This window comes from Cololabis saira, chromosome 7, assembly GCF_033807715.1.
Source record: "Cololabis saira isolate AMF1-May2022 chromosome 7, fColSai1.1, whole genome shotgun sequence".
Classification (NCBI taxonomy): domain Eukaryota; kingdom Metazoa; phylum Chordata; class Actinopteri; order Beloniformes; family Belonidae; genus Cololabis; species Cololabis saira.
In genome coordinates this window covers 287290-302239 of record NC_084593.1, presented here as the reverse complement: position 1 = coordinate 302239, position 14950 = coordinate 287290, and the positions used below count along the sequence as shown (strand labels likewise).

The 14950-nt window shown below is 46.9% G+C and overlaps 2 protein-coding genes across 2 annotated transcripts in view; both read left to right on the top strand.

Annotated features, from left to right (window-relative positions):
* The window catches only part of LOC133446702 (arf-GAP with Rho-GAP domain, ANK repeat and PH domain-containing protein 3-like), a 158271-nt gene that overhangs the window by 40826 nt on the left and 102495 nt on the right, over positions 1-14950 (top strand).
* Positions 1-14950, top strand: part of LOC133447741 (arf-GAP with Rho-GAP domain, ANK repeat and PH domain-containing protein 3-like) — a 51662-nt gene that overhangs the window by 24341 nt on the left and 12371 nt on the right. The window contains exons 18-23 of the mRNA XM_061726468.1: positions 1344-1446; positions 6324-6522; positions 7813-7876; positions 7972-8135; positions 14444-14656; positions 14743-14848. Of these exons, the coding sequence (XP_061582452.1) occupies positions 1344-1446; positions 6324-6522; positions 7813-7876; positions 7972-8135; positions 14444-14656; positions 14743-14848 (849 nt within the window). The remainder of the gene's footprint in view (positions 1-1343; positions 1447-6323; positions 6523-7812; positions 7877-7971; positions 8136-14443; positions 14657-14742; positions 14849-14950) is intronic.

Sequence of the window (14950 nt, the reverse complement as noted above, 5' to 3'; positions counted from 1 at the left end):
TTTGAAGGTAGAGTTGTGTATCGTCTGCATAGGTTTGAAGGTAGAGTCGTGTATCGTCTACATAGGTTTGAAGGTAGAGTCGTGTATCGTCTGCATAGGTTTGAAGGTAGAGTTGTGTATCGTCTGCATAGATTTGAAGGTAGAGTTGTGTATCGTCTGCATAGGTTTGAAGGTAGAGTTGTGTATCGTCTACATAGGTTTGAAGGTAGAGTTGTGTATCGTCTACGAGATTTGAAGGTAGAGTTGTGTATCGTCTGCATAAGTTTGAAGGTAGAGTTGTGTATCGTCTACATAAGTTTGAAGGTAGAGTTGTGTATCGTCTGTATAGGTTTGAAGGTAGAGTTGTGTATCGTCTGCATAGGTTTGAAGGTAGAGTTGTGTATCGTCTACATAGGTTTGAAGGTAGAGTTGTGTATCGTCTGCATAGGTTTGAAGGTAGAGTTGTGTATCGTCTGCATAAGTTTTAAGGTAGAGTTGTGTATCGTCTGCATAGGTTTGAAGGTAGAGTTGTGTATCGTCTACATAGGTTTTAAGGTAGAGTTGTGTATCGTCTACATAAGTTTGAAGGTAGAGTTGTGTATCGTCTACATAGGTTTGAAGGTAGAGTCGTGTATCGTCTACATAGGTTTTAAGGTAGAGTTGTGTATCGTCTACATAGGTTTGAAGGTAGAGTTGTGTATCGTCTGCATAGGTTTGAAGGTAGAGTTGTGTATCGTCTGCATAAGTTTTAAGGTAGAGTTGTGTATCGTCTGCATAGGTTTGAAGGTAGAGTTGTGTATCGTCTACATAGGTTTTAAGGTAGAGTTGTGTATCGTCTACATAAGTTTGAAGGTAGAGTTGTGTATCGTCTACATAGGTTTTAAGGTAGAGTTGTGTATCGTCTACATAAGTTTGAAGGTAGAGTTGTGTATCGTCTACATAGGTTTGAAGGTAGAGTCGTGTATCGTCTACATAGGTTTTAAGGTAGAGTTGTGTATCGTCTACATAGGTTTGAAGGTAGAGTCGTGTATCGTCTACATAGGTTTTAAGGTAGAGTTGTGTATCGTCTACATAGGTTTGAAGGTAGAGTCGTTTATCGTCTGCATCCCGAACCCTCCAAGTGTCTTCAGATCCTGACCCTCCTCCGTCTGTCCGGTAGTCTCCACCCCTTCAGATCCTCCTCCGTCTGTCCGGTAGTCTCCACCCCTTCAGATCCTGACCCTCCGTCTGTCCGGTAGTCTCCACCCCTTCAGATCCTGACCCTCCGTCTGTCCGGTAGTCTCCACCCCTTCAGATCCTGACCCTCCGTCTGTCCGGTAGTCTCCACCCCTTCAGATCCTGACCCTCCTCCGTCTGTCCGGCAGGTTCCGCTACACCTTCGAGGTTTATTTGACCTCCGAGAAACTTCACCTGTTCGGTCTGGAGACGGCCGACTCTCTGCACAGCTGGACCAAAGCCATTGGAAAGGTAAGAACCGGACCACGGTTCTGGATCTGGTCCCACCAGACCTGAACCAGGGGGTCTAGAGGAAAGGTAAGAACCGGACCACGGTTCTGGATCTGGTCCCACCAGACCTGAACCAGGGGGTCTAGAGGAAAGGTAAGAACCGGACCACGGTTCTGGATCTGGTCCCACCAGACCTGAACCAGGGGGTCTAGAGGAAAGGTAAGAACCGAACCACGGTTCTGGATCTGGTCCCACCAGACCTGAACCAGGTTTTAATCAGAGAAGAACGGGGGGTTTCAACCCCGTACCCGGGACTAGATGTGATGTTTTCATGTTTGCTGTCGGTTGCTAGAGTGTGAGAGACAGTAAAAAATAACCTGAATTTTTATTTGTAACTCGAGCTCACGGCCAAACTGTAAAAAGGAGACAAATAATTTTTGGTCAGAATGTAGACATAGTGGGTTCACCCTGGGTTCGATTCCCGCCGGGGGACGCTGTGGGTGCTGAAGTGCGTGTTAGTTCCCCCATGACTTCAGCGCCCACACCATGGGTGGGGTTGGCGAAAGGATCTTTCTGTGTGGAGTTTGCATGTTCTCCCCGTGTTCCCCTGGGTAGCTAATGGGAGCTACCCTCACAAAAACATGCAACAGTCCTGGATCTACTGCCCCCTCTGGCCAACCGGGGCGCCAGATGGGGTGGGGAGGATCCGGCCGGAATAACGTGATCCTTCCACGCGCTACGTTCGGCCGGAGAAGCCCCACCCTGTCTGGTGAAAAGATGCGGCCTGCTCACTCCTCAGGATAAGGAGGAGACCTGAGCTCAGTGCAGGGCCCTCCCGGGGTTGGTAGAGGATGGCAATGCCCAGGACTGTCAGTAGGTAGGAGCACGGGGTGGTAAAAATGGGAAAAAAACCGGGATAAAAATATTTAAAAAAAAAAAGAATGTAGACATAGGTGTTGGGATTCATAAAATGTGACTTTGACAGGCGGGGTATGCACAAAATTTAAACGGGGGGGCTAGAGTGCCGGCAGTACCTGTCTCAGTCCCCATTGGCTGTAATGTAATCAAACATTTTCTTCAAAAGAATCTCACTCTCTTCGCACTGACGTTACTCACTCATTTTAAGGAATATCTGAATAAAATTAAGATTGTCAGAATCTGCCGGGTTCTGTGTCTCTCATGATGTCTTTGTTTTTTGGCTACGAGCTACGGTTTGATCACAAATCGGAGTGATTTGAGACCTTGTCAGAAGCCAAATTCTGGGTTTTTCTCACAGCCAAACCGGAAAGTTCTAAGTCGAGGTTTTTGTTGCCGGGGATGATACAGTTGTTTTTGCACATGGCAAAACTGCAGAAGAGGTTGCAACTAAACTACCAGACATTCATTACATGGTAAATGTTCCATCCTGGCTGAACAACTGAATGTTTCTAAGAAAGTCTGTTCTTCTCCAATGTTCATAGTTGTAGAACAGGATCATCTTTGGAGAGAGACTACTATAGTAGTATTTAGGAGTACACATTGATGCTAATCTCAAATTCAAAAAAAGTCTGCAATAAGGGAAAGTTTAGTTTATCAACTTTCAGGTTTACCCGAGACTTTCTTTCAACTGAAGCAGCAAAGCTTTCCCTTCATTCAATGGTTCTTTCCCACATGACTTCCTGCCTGATCAGTTACTGATTTAAAACCCCTGGAGTCACTATATAAACACTCACTCAAAACCTACATTATTAGGGCCCGAGCACTTACAGTGCTAGGGCCCTAATAATGTAGGGTCATTAGGGCCCTATTGTACCTGTACGAGATGTTCTCGTTGTTTTTCTCGTTTTTCTTCCGACTAAAGGAGGGCCTTTTTTCCCCTAAACTTTCCCCAAAAGTCACCAAATTTTGCACCAATCTAGACCTGGTGATAAATGTGATATTTCATGGTTTGCATTAATGGGCGTGGCCTAACGGCTCAACAGCGCCCCCTAGAATACTTTGTGCCTCAAGCCCCACAATACGGTTTGACCTACATGCACGAAAATCGGTACACACCTGTATCATGTCACAACTTAAAGAAAAGTCTCTTGGCACCATGGCCCAAACCCAACAGGAAGTCTGCTATTTTGAACATTCTGATTTAATCGCATAATTTTGGAGCAATTTATGCCATTCCTTCAGCCGTTAATGCGGCCCGAACCGTAACGTGCACCCAGGTGTGTTATACATCAAAATGTGCGTCTCCATCCTGCGACACCACGCATTACTTTTCTCTTTCAAAAGCGTTACCGTGGCGACGCTAGACGCCAAAAAGCGTGTCCACCCTTCTTCTGATTGGTTGATATCTGATATCTACTTTCTACCATAACTTTTGAATGGTTTGATATAAAGAGTCATGGTGGTTCATCGGACTCGGAGTCCTTGATCTTTATTGGTGAAAATGGCACGTGCGAGGGCCCGTTCATCGCTGCTTGCAGCTTTAATTAGGAATTATGTATCTGTAGGAATTTTTATTTTCTTTCTTTTTTTTTTAATTTATTTTTCTCCTGACGAAACAAGGGTCTTTTTCCCCCTAAACGTGCCCAAAAAGTCACCACATTTTACACCCAAGCCAGACCTGGTGATAAATGTGATATTTAATGTTTTACATTATTGGGCGTGGCCTAATGGCTCAACAGCGCCCCCTAGAAAACTTTGTGCCTCAAGCCCCACAATACGGTTTGACGTACATGAACGAAAATCGGTACACACCTGTATCATGTCACAACTTAAAGAAAAGTCTCTTGGCGACATGGCCGAAACCGAACAGGAAGTCGGCCATTTTGAATTAATCGTGAAATTTTGGCGCACTTTATGCCATTTCTTCTGCAGTTAATTCAGCCCGAACCTTAACGTGCACCCAGGTGTGTTATACATCAAAATGTGCGTCTCCATCCTGCGACTACACGCATTACTTTTCTCTTTCAAAAGCGTTACCCTGGCGACGCTAGACGCCAAAAAGCGCGCCCCCCATTCATTAGATTGGTCCATATTTTATAGTCCCTATTTTCTGCCAGAACTTTTGAATGGTTTGATATAAAGACTCGTGGGTGGTGTCATAGGACTCGGAGTCCTTGATCTTTATTGGTGAAAATTGCACGTGCGAGGGCCCATTCATCCGTTCATCACTGCTTGCAGCTTTAATTATGGGCATGCCAAGTAGTGGCCGGAGCTTCGGGAGCTGCGTGCTGGCCTGCGGTCCCCACCCCTGGTCATCCCGTTGCTGCCCCCCCCTTCTCCTCCCTTTTCTCTCTTTTGTCCTGCAGGTGGCCATGGGTGGCTTGTAGCTTGCATTACGGAGCACAAGTCTTTTCCTGACCCTGCACCCCAACCTGGGACTTGCTGATTGGGCCGGAGCTTCGGGAGCTGTGTGCTGGCCTGCGGTCCCCACCCCCGGTCATCCCGTTGCTGCTTCCACCTGCCTGCTGTGCTGTTGCCGTCCCTGACCCACCAGTCTGGCCCTCGGCAGGAGGGTCCCCCCTGATGAGCCTGGTCCTGCTCAAGGTTTCTTCCCTCCTAAAGGGGAGTTTTTCCTTGCCACTGTTTGGCTTAAGGTTTTTCTCCCACTAGGGGAGTTTTTACCTGCCATTGTTTATGTAATAACTGCTCGGGGGTCAAGTTCTGGGTATGGGTCTCTGTAAAGCGTCTAGAGACAACTCTGTTGTATTAGACGCTATATAAATAAAATTGAATTGAATTGAATTGAATTAGTGGCATGACCATATTGCAATCGTCCAGAATGGCCCAAAGAGCAATGTTGCTAGCATTTTGCTAACAAGCTAAAGTCGCAAAAGTCCCACCGCGCACCAGCGGGTGTACAGCATGACCCCGCTCGGATGTGGGAAAAGAAAAGTTCCCTAAAAGTAAAACACGGCCCGAAAAACCTGAAAAATTAAGGCGATAAAATAGTATCCAGAAAAGGTTTCCCTTTTTTTATTATTATTCCGCACTTTCTTTCATCTGTTAATACGGCCCGAACCGCAATGTGCTACCATGCATGCCATACATCGTTGGATGCGTCTCCATCGTGCCTCGATGGGCATTACTTTTCTCCGTAATAGGGGTTACCGTGGCAACGCTAGATGCCAAAAAGCAAAAAAAAAGGCAAAAATTCGGACGCTTATTGCTCGGCCGAACTTTATCGTAGAGACATCGTTCAAACTTTCAAACACTCGGCCCGATTGGCACTAACGGACCGTACAACCTCATCACGCTAATTATTACAGTTTTTGTGAAATTTACCTTTAATTTTTTTTTTTATTTCCATTTGACTTTGGACGCTTGTTGCTAGGCAACACTTTATCGTAGAGACATCGTACAAATGTTCCCCGACTTGGCACGCTGTGGACTTAAACATACTTAAATTTCATGAAGCTGTGATTTAAGGAAATTTTATGTCAAAATCCAGGCCAAATGGCCCCATTCATTCGAATGGGTTTTTTACCATGGTGAAAAAAAAACCCTATCCGTAAACGTAGCCTGAACCGGAACGTGCATCCATGCAAAGCATACATCGTTAGATGCTTCTCCATCTTGCCTCGATGGGCATTACTTTTCTCAGTCAAAAGCGTTACCGTGGGGACGCTGGATGCCAAAAAGTGCGCCCCATTAATAACTATTGGGAGCACAGGAATGAATGAAATACAAGTGTAAAAACACCTCAAACTGACATAGAACCACCCTAAACACAAACACTACAGCCCCAAACCAAAGCAGCAAGAGGGGACGAATGGGCAGTAGGGCATGCCCATATCAAAATTTCCTGAAATTTTCTAGTTATTGCTATTCTCATAATATTACGACTTTCTCCTGGTTCTTGACTCCTGACCCTGACCCTGGTTCTGGTTCTGATCCCTGTTCTGGTTCTGGTTCTCCTCCAGGCCGCCACGCCCCTGAGCTGCCACTGCCTGCTGAGCCGGGAGTTTGACCGGGTCGGGCTGCTCCGGTACCGGGCCATGCTGGACCCGCAGCGCTGGAAAGACGCCTACTTCGTCCTGCAGAAGTCCAACCTGTTCGTGTGTCCCAGAACCGACGGGGCGGCCGAGGACATCGTCAACCTGACCCGTCTGCAGGAGCTCAGTAGGTTCTGGTTCTGCCCTCCCCCCCGGTCCCTGACCAAGACTTCACAAGAAACTACAGGAGCGACTCTAACACACTAGAGTTTCCACTACCTAGAGATTTACCAACACCAGCTAGAGGTTTACTAAACACTAACTATAGGCTTTACTAAACAGAAAGGTTTTAAGTTTAGTTTTAAAGGTGGAGGTGGTGTCAGCCTCCTTAACCCAGATTGGAAGTTGGTTCCATAGTAATGGTGCCTGATAGCAGAACGCCTGCCCTCCAAATCTACATTTAGATACTCTAGGAACTACGAGTGGGGAACCTGCACTCTGAGAACGGAGAGCTCTGCCCGGAACATAAGGCTCTATCAGGTCTTGTAAATACTGCAGAGCTAAGCCGTTTTGGGCTTTATATGCAAGTAATAAAATTTTAAATTGGATTCTGAATTTTACGGGATCCTGGATCTAGTCCTGGTCCCTGTCCTAGAACTGATCCTGGAACAAAGTACTGCATAAAAATACCATTAAAAAACAGAAAGGTGAAATCCTGAGACCTGATTGGTTGTTAACTGTGGTATAATGATCTGATTGGTTGTTAACTGTGGTATAATGATCTGATTGGTTGTTAACTGTGGTATAATGATCCTATTGGTTGTTAACTGTGGTATAATGATCTGATTGGTTGTTAACTGTGGTATAATGATCTGATTGGTTGTTAACTGTGGTATAATGATCTGATTGGTTGTTAACTGTGGTATAATGATCCTATTGGTTGTTAACTGTGGTATAATGATCTGATTGGTTGTTAACTGTGGTATAATGATCTGATTGGTTGTTAACTGTGGTATAATGATCTGATTGGTTGTTAACTGTGGTATAATGATCTGATTGGTTGTTAACTGTGGTATAATAATCTGATTGGTTGTTAACTGTGGTATAATGATCTGATTGGTTGTTAACTGTGGTATAATGAGCTTATACCACGGCTTCTATTCTAAAGTCTCATCACAGCAGATCATTCCACGTCAGGGAAGCAACAATGTTTCCATGACAACAACCAACTGGTACAGATTTATGACGGTTACAGCAGGTAGCAAAAACTAGCTGGTGCTAAAGTTTATTTTTTATTTACGTTAACAATTAATTAGGCATGTTGAGGGTAAAATGCTGTGGTATACGCTCATTATATAATCTGAGGATAATTATATCACAGCCGTGGTATAAGCTCATTATACCACAGTTAACAACCATTTTCTAATGGTATTTTTATGTCTGGTCCTGCACTAAGCGGTTCTTCTCCTCGGTGCAGGCATCACCTCGGAGGTGGAGAACAACGAGAAGAAGGAGATCCTGGTCCTGGTGGAGAGGGGAAGGTAAGTTCTGGTTCCTGCTGGTTCCTGCTGGTTCCTGGTTCCTGCCGGTCCCCCCTGGTCTCACCTCCTGGTTCTGGTCTCTGGTTCTGGTCCAGGACCCTCCACCTGCAGGGCGTGGGCCGGACCGACTTCTCCCTCTGGTACCGGGACATCCAGCGGGCGGCGGGCGGCGGCGGGGACGCCCTGAGGCAGCAGCAGATGAGCCGCAACGACATCCCCATCATCGTGGACAGCTGCATCGCCTTCATCACGCAGTACGGTGGGTACCAGGGGCCTGGGGGGGGTGCGGGTCTGGACCTGGACCTGGACCAGGTCTAGACCCGGTCCAGGTCCAGGTCCAGGGCGGGGACGCCCTGAGGCAGCAGCAGATGAGCCGCAACGACATCCCCATCATCGTGGACAGCTGCATCGCCTTCATCACGCAGTACGGTGGGTACCAGGGACCAGGTCTAGACCAGGTCTGGACCAGGACCAGACCATCATGAGTACGGTGGGTACCAGGGGCCTGGGGGGGAGTTGGGGGGGAAGGAGTCGAAATGTTGAGAAAAAACCTTTTTTCTCAACATTTCGACTTTTTTCTTGAAGTGCACAATAAAAAAAAATCTCGCCCTCTCAAATATCTTTTCTCCGGCCTGGCCCTGATTCTCTTCTCTAGTGTATGTACATGTGTATTTGTGATTGATTAGTTTTGTATTTGACGCTGTTATTATCCATAAACCTGCCCGGGACGACGGATGGGAAGGAGCTAAGAAGCTAAATCCGCTACAAAACATCTTTTCTCATCTCTGAGACTAATACAGTAGTAGATACTGATGAGCAGGCTGTTACAGTAGTCCAGTACTGATGAGCAGGCTGTTACAGTAGTCCAGTACTGATGAGCAGGCTGTTACAGTAGTCCAGTACTGATGAGCAGGCTGTTAAAGTAGTTATACTGATGAGCAGGCTGTTACAGTAGTCCAGTACTGATGAGCAGGCTGTTACAGTAGTTGATACTGATGAGCAGGCTGTTACAGTAGTCCAGTACTGATGAGCAGGCTGTTACAGTAGTCCAGTACTGATGAGCAGGCTGTTACAGTAGTCCAGTACTGATGAGCAGGCTGTTACAGTAGTTGATACTGATGAGCAGGCTGTTACAGTAGTCCAGTACTGATGAGCAGGCTGTTACAGTAGTCCAGTACTGATGAGCAGGCTGTTACAGTAGTTGATACTGATGAGCAGGCTGTTACAGTAGTCCAGTACTGATGAGCAGGCTGTTACAGTAGTTGATACTGATGAGCAGGCTGTTACAGTAGTCCAGTACTGATGAGCAGGCTGTTACAGTAGTCCAGTACTGATGAGCAGGCTGTTACAGTAGTTGATACTGATGAGCAGGCTGTTACAGTAGTCCAGTACTGATGAGCAGGCTGTTACAGTAGTCCAGTACTGATGAGCAGGCTGTTACAGTAGTATATACTGATGAGCAGGCTGTTACAGTAGTCCAGTACTGATGAGCAGGCTGTTACAGTAGTATATACTGATGAGCAGGCTGTTACAGTAGTCCAGTACTGATGAGCAGGCTGTTACAGTAGTATATACTGATGAGCAGGCTGTTACAGTAGTCCAGTACCGATGAGCAGGCTGTTACAGTAGTCCAGTACTGATGAGCAGGCTGTTACAGTAGTCCAGTACTGATGAGCAGGCTGTTACAGTAGTTGATACTGATGAGCAGGCTGTTACAGTAGTCCAGTACTGATGAGCAGGCTGTTACAGTAGTTGATACTGATGAGCAGGCTGTTACAGTAGTCCAGTACTGATGAGCAGGCTGTTACAGTAGTCCAGTACTGATGAGCAGGCTGTTACAGTAGTCCAGTACTGATGAGCAGGCTGTTACAGTAGTTGATACTGATGAGCAGGCTGTTACAGTAGTAGATACTGATGAGCAGGCTGTTACAGTAGTCCAGTACTGATGAGCAGGCTGTTACAGTAGTTGATACTGATGAGCAGGCTGTTACAGTAGTAGATACTGATGAGCAGGCTGTTACAGTAGTCCAGTACTGATGAGCAGGCTGTTACAGTAGTAGATACTGATGAGCAGGCTGTTACAGTAGTTGATACTGATGAGCAGGCTGTTACAGTAGTTGATACTGATGAGCAGGCTGTTACAGTAGTTGATACTGATGAGCAGGCTGTTACAGTAGTCCAGTACTGATGAGCAGGCTGTTACAGTAGTAGATACTGATGAGCAGGCTGTTACAGTAGTGGATACTGATGAGCAGGCTGTTACAGTAGTCCAGTACTGATGAGCAGGCTGTTACAGTAGTCCAGTACTGATGAGCAGGCTGTTACAGTAGTTGATACTGATGAGCAGGCTGTTACAGTAGTCCAGTACTGATGAGCAGGCTGTTACAGTAGTCCAGTACTGATGAGCAGGTTGTTACAGTAGTCCAGTACTGATGAGCAGGCTGTTACAGTAGTCCAGTACTGATGAGCAGGCTGTTACAGTAGTTGATACTGATGAGCAGGCTGTTACAGTAGTTGATACTGATGAGCAGGCTGTTACAGTAGTCCAGTACTGATGAGCAGGCTGTTACAGTAGTCCAGTACTGATGAGCAGGCTGTTACAGTAGTTGATACTGATGAGCAGGCTGTTACAGTAGTCCAGTACTGATGAGCAGGCTGTTACAGTAGTCCAGTACTGATGAGCAGGTTGTTACAGTAGTCCAGTACTGATGAGCAGGCTGTTACAGTAGTTGATACTGATGAGCAGGCTGTTACAGTAGTCCAGTACTGATGAGCAGGCTGTTACAGTAGTTGATACTGATGAGCAGGCTGTTACAGTAGTAGATACTGATGAGCAGGCTGTTACAGTAGTCCAGTATTGATGAGCAGGCTGTTACACTAGTCCAGTACTGATGAGCAGGCTGTTACAGTAGTTGATACTGATGAGCAGGCTGTTACAGTAGTCCAGTACTGATGAGCAGGCTGTTACAGTAGTTGATACTGATGAGCAGGCTGTTACAGTAGTCCAGTACTGATGAGCAGGCTGTTACAGTAGTCCAGTACTGATGAGCAGGCTGTTACAGTAGTCCAGTACTGATGAGCAGGCTGTTACAGTAGTCCAGTACTGATGAGCAGGCTGTTACAGTAGTTGATACTGATGAGCAGGCTGTTACAGTAGTAGATACTGATGAGCAGGCTGTTACAGTAGTCCAGTACTGATGAGCAGGCTGTTACAGTAGTTGATACTGATGAGCAGGCTGTTACAGTAGTTGATACTGATGAGCAGGCTGTTACAGTAGTTGATACTGATGAGCAGGCTGTTACAGTAGTCCAGTACTGATGAGCAGGCTGTTACAGTAGTAGATACTGATGAGCAGGCTGTTACAGTAGTGGATACTGATGAGCAGGCTGTTACAGTAGTCCAGTACTGATGAGCAGGCTGTTACAGTAGTTGATACTGATGAGCAGGCTGTTACAGTAGTTGATACTGATGAGCAGGCTGTTACAGTAGTTGATACTGATGAGCAGGCTGTTACAGTAGTTGATACTGATGAGCAGGCTGTTACAGTAGTTGATACTGATGAGCAGGCTGTTACAGTAGTCCAGTACTGATGAGCAGGCTGTTACAGTAGTAGATACTGATGAGCAGGCTGTTACAGTAGTGGATACTGATGAGCAGGCTGTTACAGTAGTCCAGTACTGATGAGCAGGCTGTTACAGTAGTCCAGTACTGATGAGCAGGCTGTTACAGTAGTCCAGTACTGATGAGCAGGCTGTTACAGTAGTTGATACTGATGAGCAGGCTGTTACAGTAGTGGATACTGATGAGCAGGCTGTTACAGTAGTCCAGTACTGATGAGCAGGCTGTTACAGTAGTAGATACTGATGAGCAGGCTGTTACAGTAGTTGATACTGATGAGCAGGCTGTTACAGTAGTCCAGTACTGATGAGGCTGTTACAGTAGTCCAGTACTGATGAGCAGGCTGTTACAGTAGTAGATACTGATGAGCAGGCTGTTACAGTAGTCGATACTGATGAGCAGGCTGTTACAGTAGTCCAGTACTGATGAGCAGGCTGTTACAGTAGTTGATACTGATGAGCAGGCTGTTACAGTAGTCCAGTACTGATGAGCAGGCTGTTACAGTAGTCCAGTACCGATGAGCAGGCTGTTACAGTAGTCCAGTATTGATGAGCAGGCTGTTACAGTAGTTGATACTGATGAGCAGGCTGTTACAGTAGTAGATACTGATGAGCAGGCTGTTACAGTAGTCCAGTACTGATGAGCAGGCTGTTACAGTAGTCCAGTACTGATGAGCAGGCTGTTACAGTAGTTGATACTGATGAGCAGGCTGTTACAGTAGTCCAGTACTGATGAGCAGGCTGTTACAGTAGTCCAGTACTGATGAGCAGGCTGTTACAGTAGTCCAGTACTGATGAGCAGGCTGTTACAGTAGTTGATACTGATGAGCAGGCTGTTACAGTAGTCCAGTACTGATGAGCAGGCTGTTACAGTAGTCCAGTACTGATGAGCAGGCTGTTACAGTAGTAGATACTGATGAGCAGGCTGTTACAGTAGTCCAGTACTGATGAGCAGGCTGTTACAGTAGTAGATACTGATGAGCAGGCTGTTACAGTAGTCGATACTGATGAGCAGGCTGTTACAGTAGTCCAGTACTGATGAGCAGGCTGTTACAGTAGTTGATACTGATGAGCAGGCTGTTACAGTAGTCCAGTACTGATGAGCAGGCTGTTACAGTAGTCCAGTACCGATGAGCAGGCTGTTACAGTAGTCCAGTATTGATGAGCAGGCTGTTACAGTAGTTGATACTGATGAGCAGGCTGTTACAGTAGTAGATACTGATGAGCAGGCTGTTACAGTAGTCCAGTACTGATGAGCAGGCTGTTACAGTAGTCCAGTACTGATGAGCAGGCTGTTACAGTAGTTGATACTGATGAGCAGGCTGTTACAGTAGTCCAGTACTGATGAGCAGGCTGTTACAGTAGTCCAGTACTGATGAGCAGGCTGTTACAGTAGTCCAGTACTGATGAGCAGGCTGTTACAGTAGTTGATACTGATGAGCAGGCTGTTACAGTAGTCCAGTACTGATGAGCAGGCTGTTACAGTAGTCCAGTACTGATGAGCAGGCTGTTACAGTAGTAGATACTGATGAGCAGGCTGTTACAGTAGTCCAGTACTGATGAGCAGGCTGTTACAGTAGTCCAGTACTGATGAGCAGGCTGTTACAGTAGTTGATACTGATGAGCAGGCTGTTACAGTAGTCCAGTACTGATGAGCAGGCTGTTACAGTAGTCCAGTACTGATGAGCAGGCTGTTACAGTAGTCCAGTACTGATGAGCAGGCTGTTACAGTAGATGATACTGATGAGCAGGCTGTTACAGTAGTAGATACTGATGAGCAGGCTGTTACAGTAGTCCAGTACTGATGAGCAGGCTGTTACAGTAGTTGATACTGATGAGCAGGCTGTTACAGTAGTCCAGTACTGATGAGCAGGCTGTTACAGTAGTCCAGTACCGATGAGCAGGCTGTTACAGTAGTCCAGTACTGATGAGCAGGCTGTTACAGTAGTCCAGTACTGATGAGCAGGCTGTTACAGTAGTCCAGTACTGATGAGCAGGCTGTTACAGTAGTTGATACTGATGAGCAGGCTGTTACAGTAGTCCAGTACTGATGAGCAGGCTGTTACAGTAGTTGATACTGATGAGCAGGCTGTTACAGTAGTAGATACTGATGAGCAGGCTGTTACAGTAGTCCAGTACTGATGAGCAGGCTGTTACAGTAGTAGATACTGATGAGCAGGCTGTTACAGTAGTCCAGTACTGATGAGCAGGCTGTTACAGTAGTCCAGTACTGATGAGCAGGCTGTTACAGTAGTCCAGTACTGATGAGCAGGCTGTTACAGTAGTCCAGTACTGATGAGCAGGCTGTTACAGTAGTCCAGTACTGATGAGCAGGCTGTTACAGTAGTTGATACTGATGAGCAGGCTGTTACAGTAGTTGATACTGATGAGCAGGCTGTTACAGTAGTCCAGTACTGATGAGCAGGCTGTTACAGTAGTCCAGTACTGATGAGCAGGCTGTTACAGTAGTTGATACTGATGAGCAGGCTGTTACAGTAGTTGATACTGATGAGCAGGCTGTTACAGTAGTCCAGTACTGATGAGCAGGCTGTTACAGTAGTTGATACTGATGAGCAGGCTGTTACAGTAGTCCAGTACCGATGAGCAGGCTGTTACAGTAGTCCAGTACTGATGAGCAGGCTGTTACAGTAGTTGATACTGATGAGCAGGCTGTTACAGTAGTAGATACTGATGAGCAGGCTGTTACAGTAGTCCAGTACTGATGAGCAGGCTGTTACAGTAGTTGATACTGATGAGCAGGCTGTTACAGTAGTCCAGTACTGATGAGCAGGCTGTTACAGTAGTCCAGTACTGATGAGCAGGCTGTTACAGTAGTATATACTGATGAGCAGGCTGTTACAGTAGTGTGCAGGTCCAGACCAGGTCCAGGTCCAGGTCCAGACCTGGTCCAGGTCCAGGTCCAGGTCCTAACCGGTCCTCTCCCCCTAGGTCTGGGCCACGAGGGGATCTACAGGAAGAACGGGGCCCGGTCCAGGATCCGGGTCCTCATGGAGGACTTCAGGAGAGACGCCCGGAAGGTGAAGCTCCGGATCGGAGACCACTTCATCGAGGACGTGACGGACGTCCTGAAGCGGTTCTTCAGGGAGATCGACGACCCCGTCTTCATGTCCCACCTGCACCCGGTCTGGCAGGAGGCCGCCAGTAAGTCCTGGACCAGGTCCCCAGGTCTTTGTTTGGGACATGTTTGGTCCCCAGGTCTCTAACCCCGTCCTCCGTCCGTCCCCCAGAAATCCCCCTGAGACGTCTCCGGTTGGACCGCTACAAGGAAATCATCCGGAGTCTTCCCCGCGTCAACAAGACGACGCTGGCGGCTCTGATTGGTCACCTGTACAGGTAAGCCCCGCCCCTCATTTAGCCCCGCCCCTCCTGTACAGGTAAGCCCCGCCCCTCATTTAGCCCCGCCCCCTCCTGTACCCCCGCCCCCTCATGTACAGA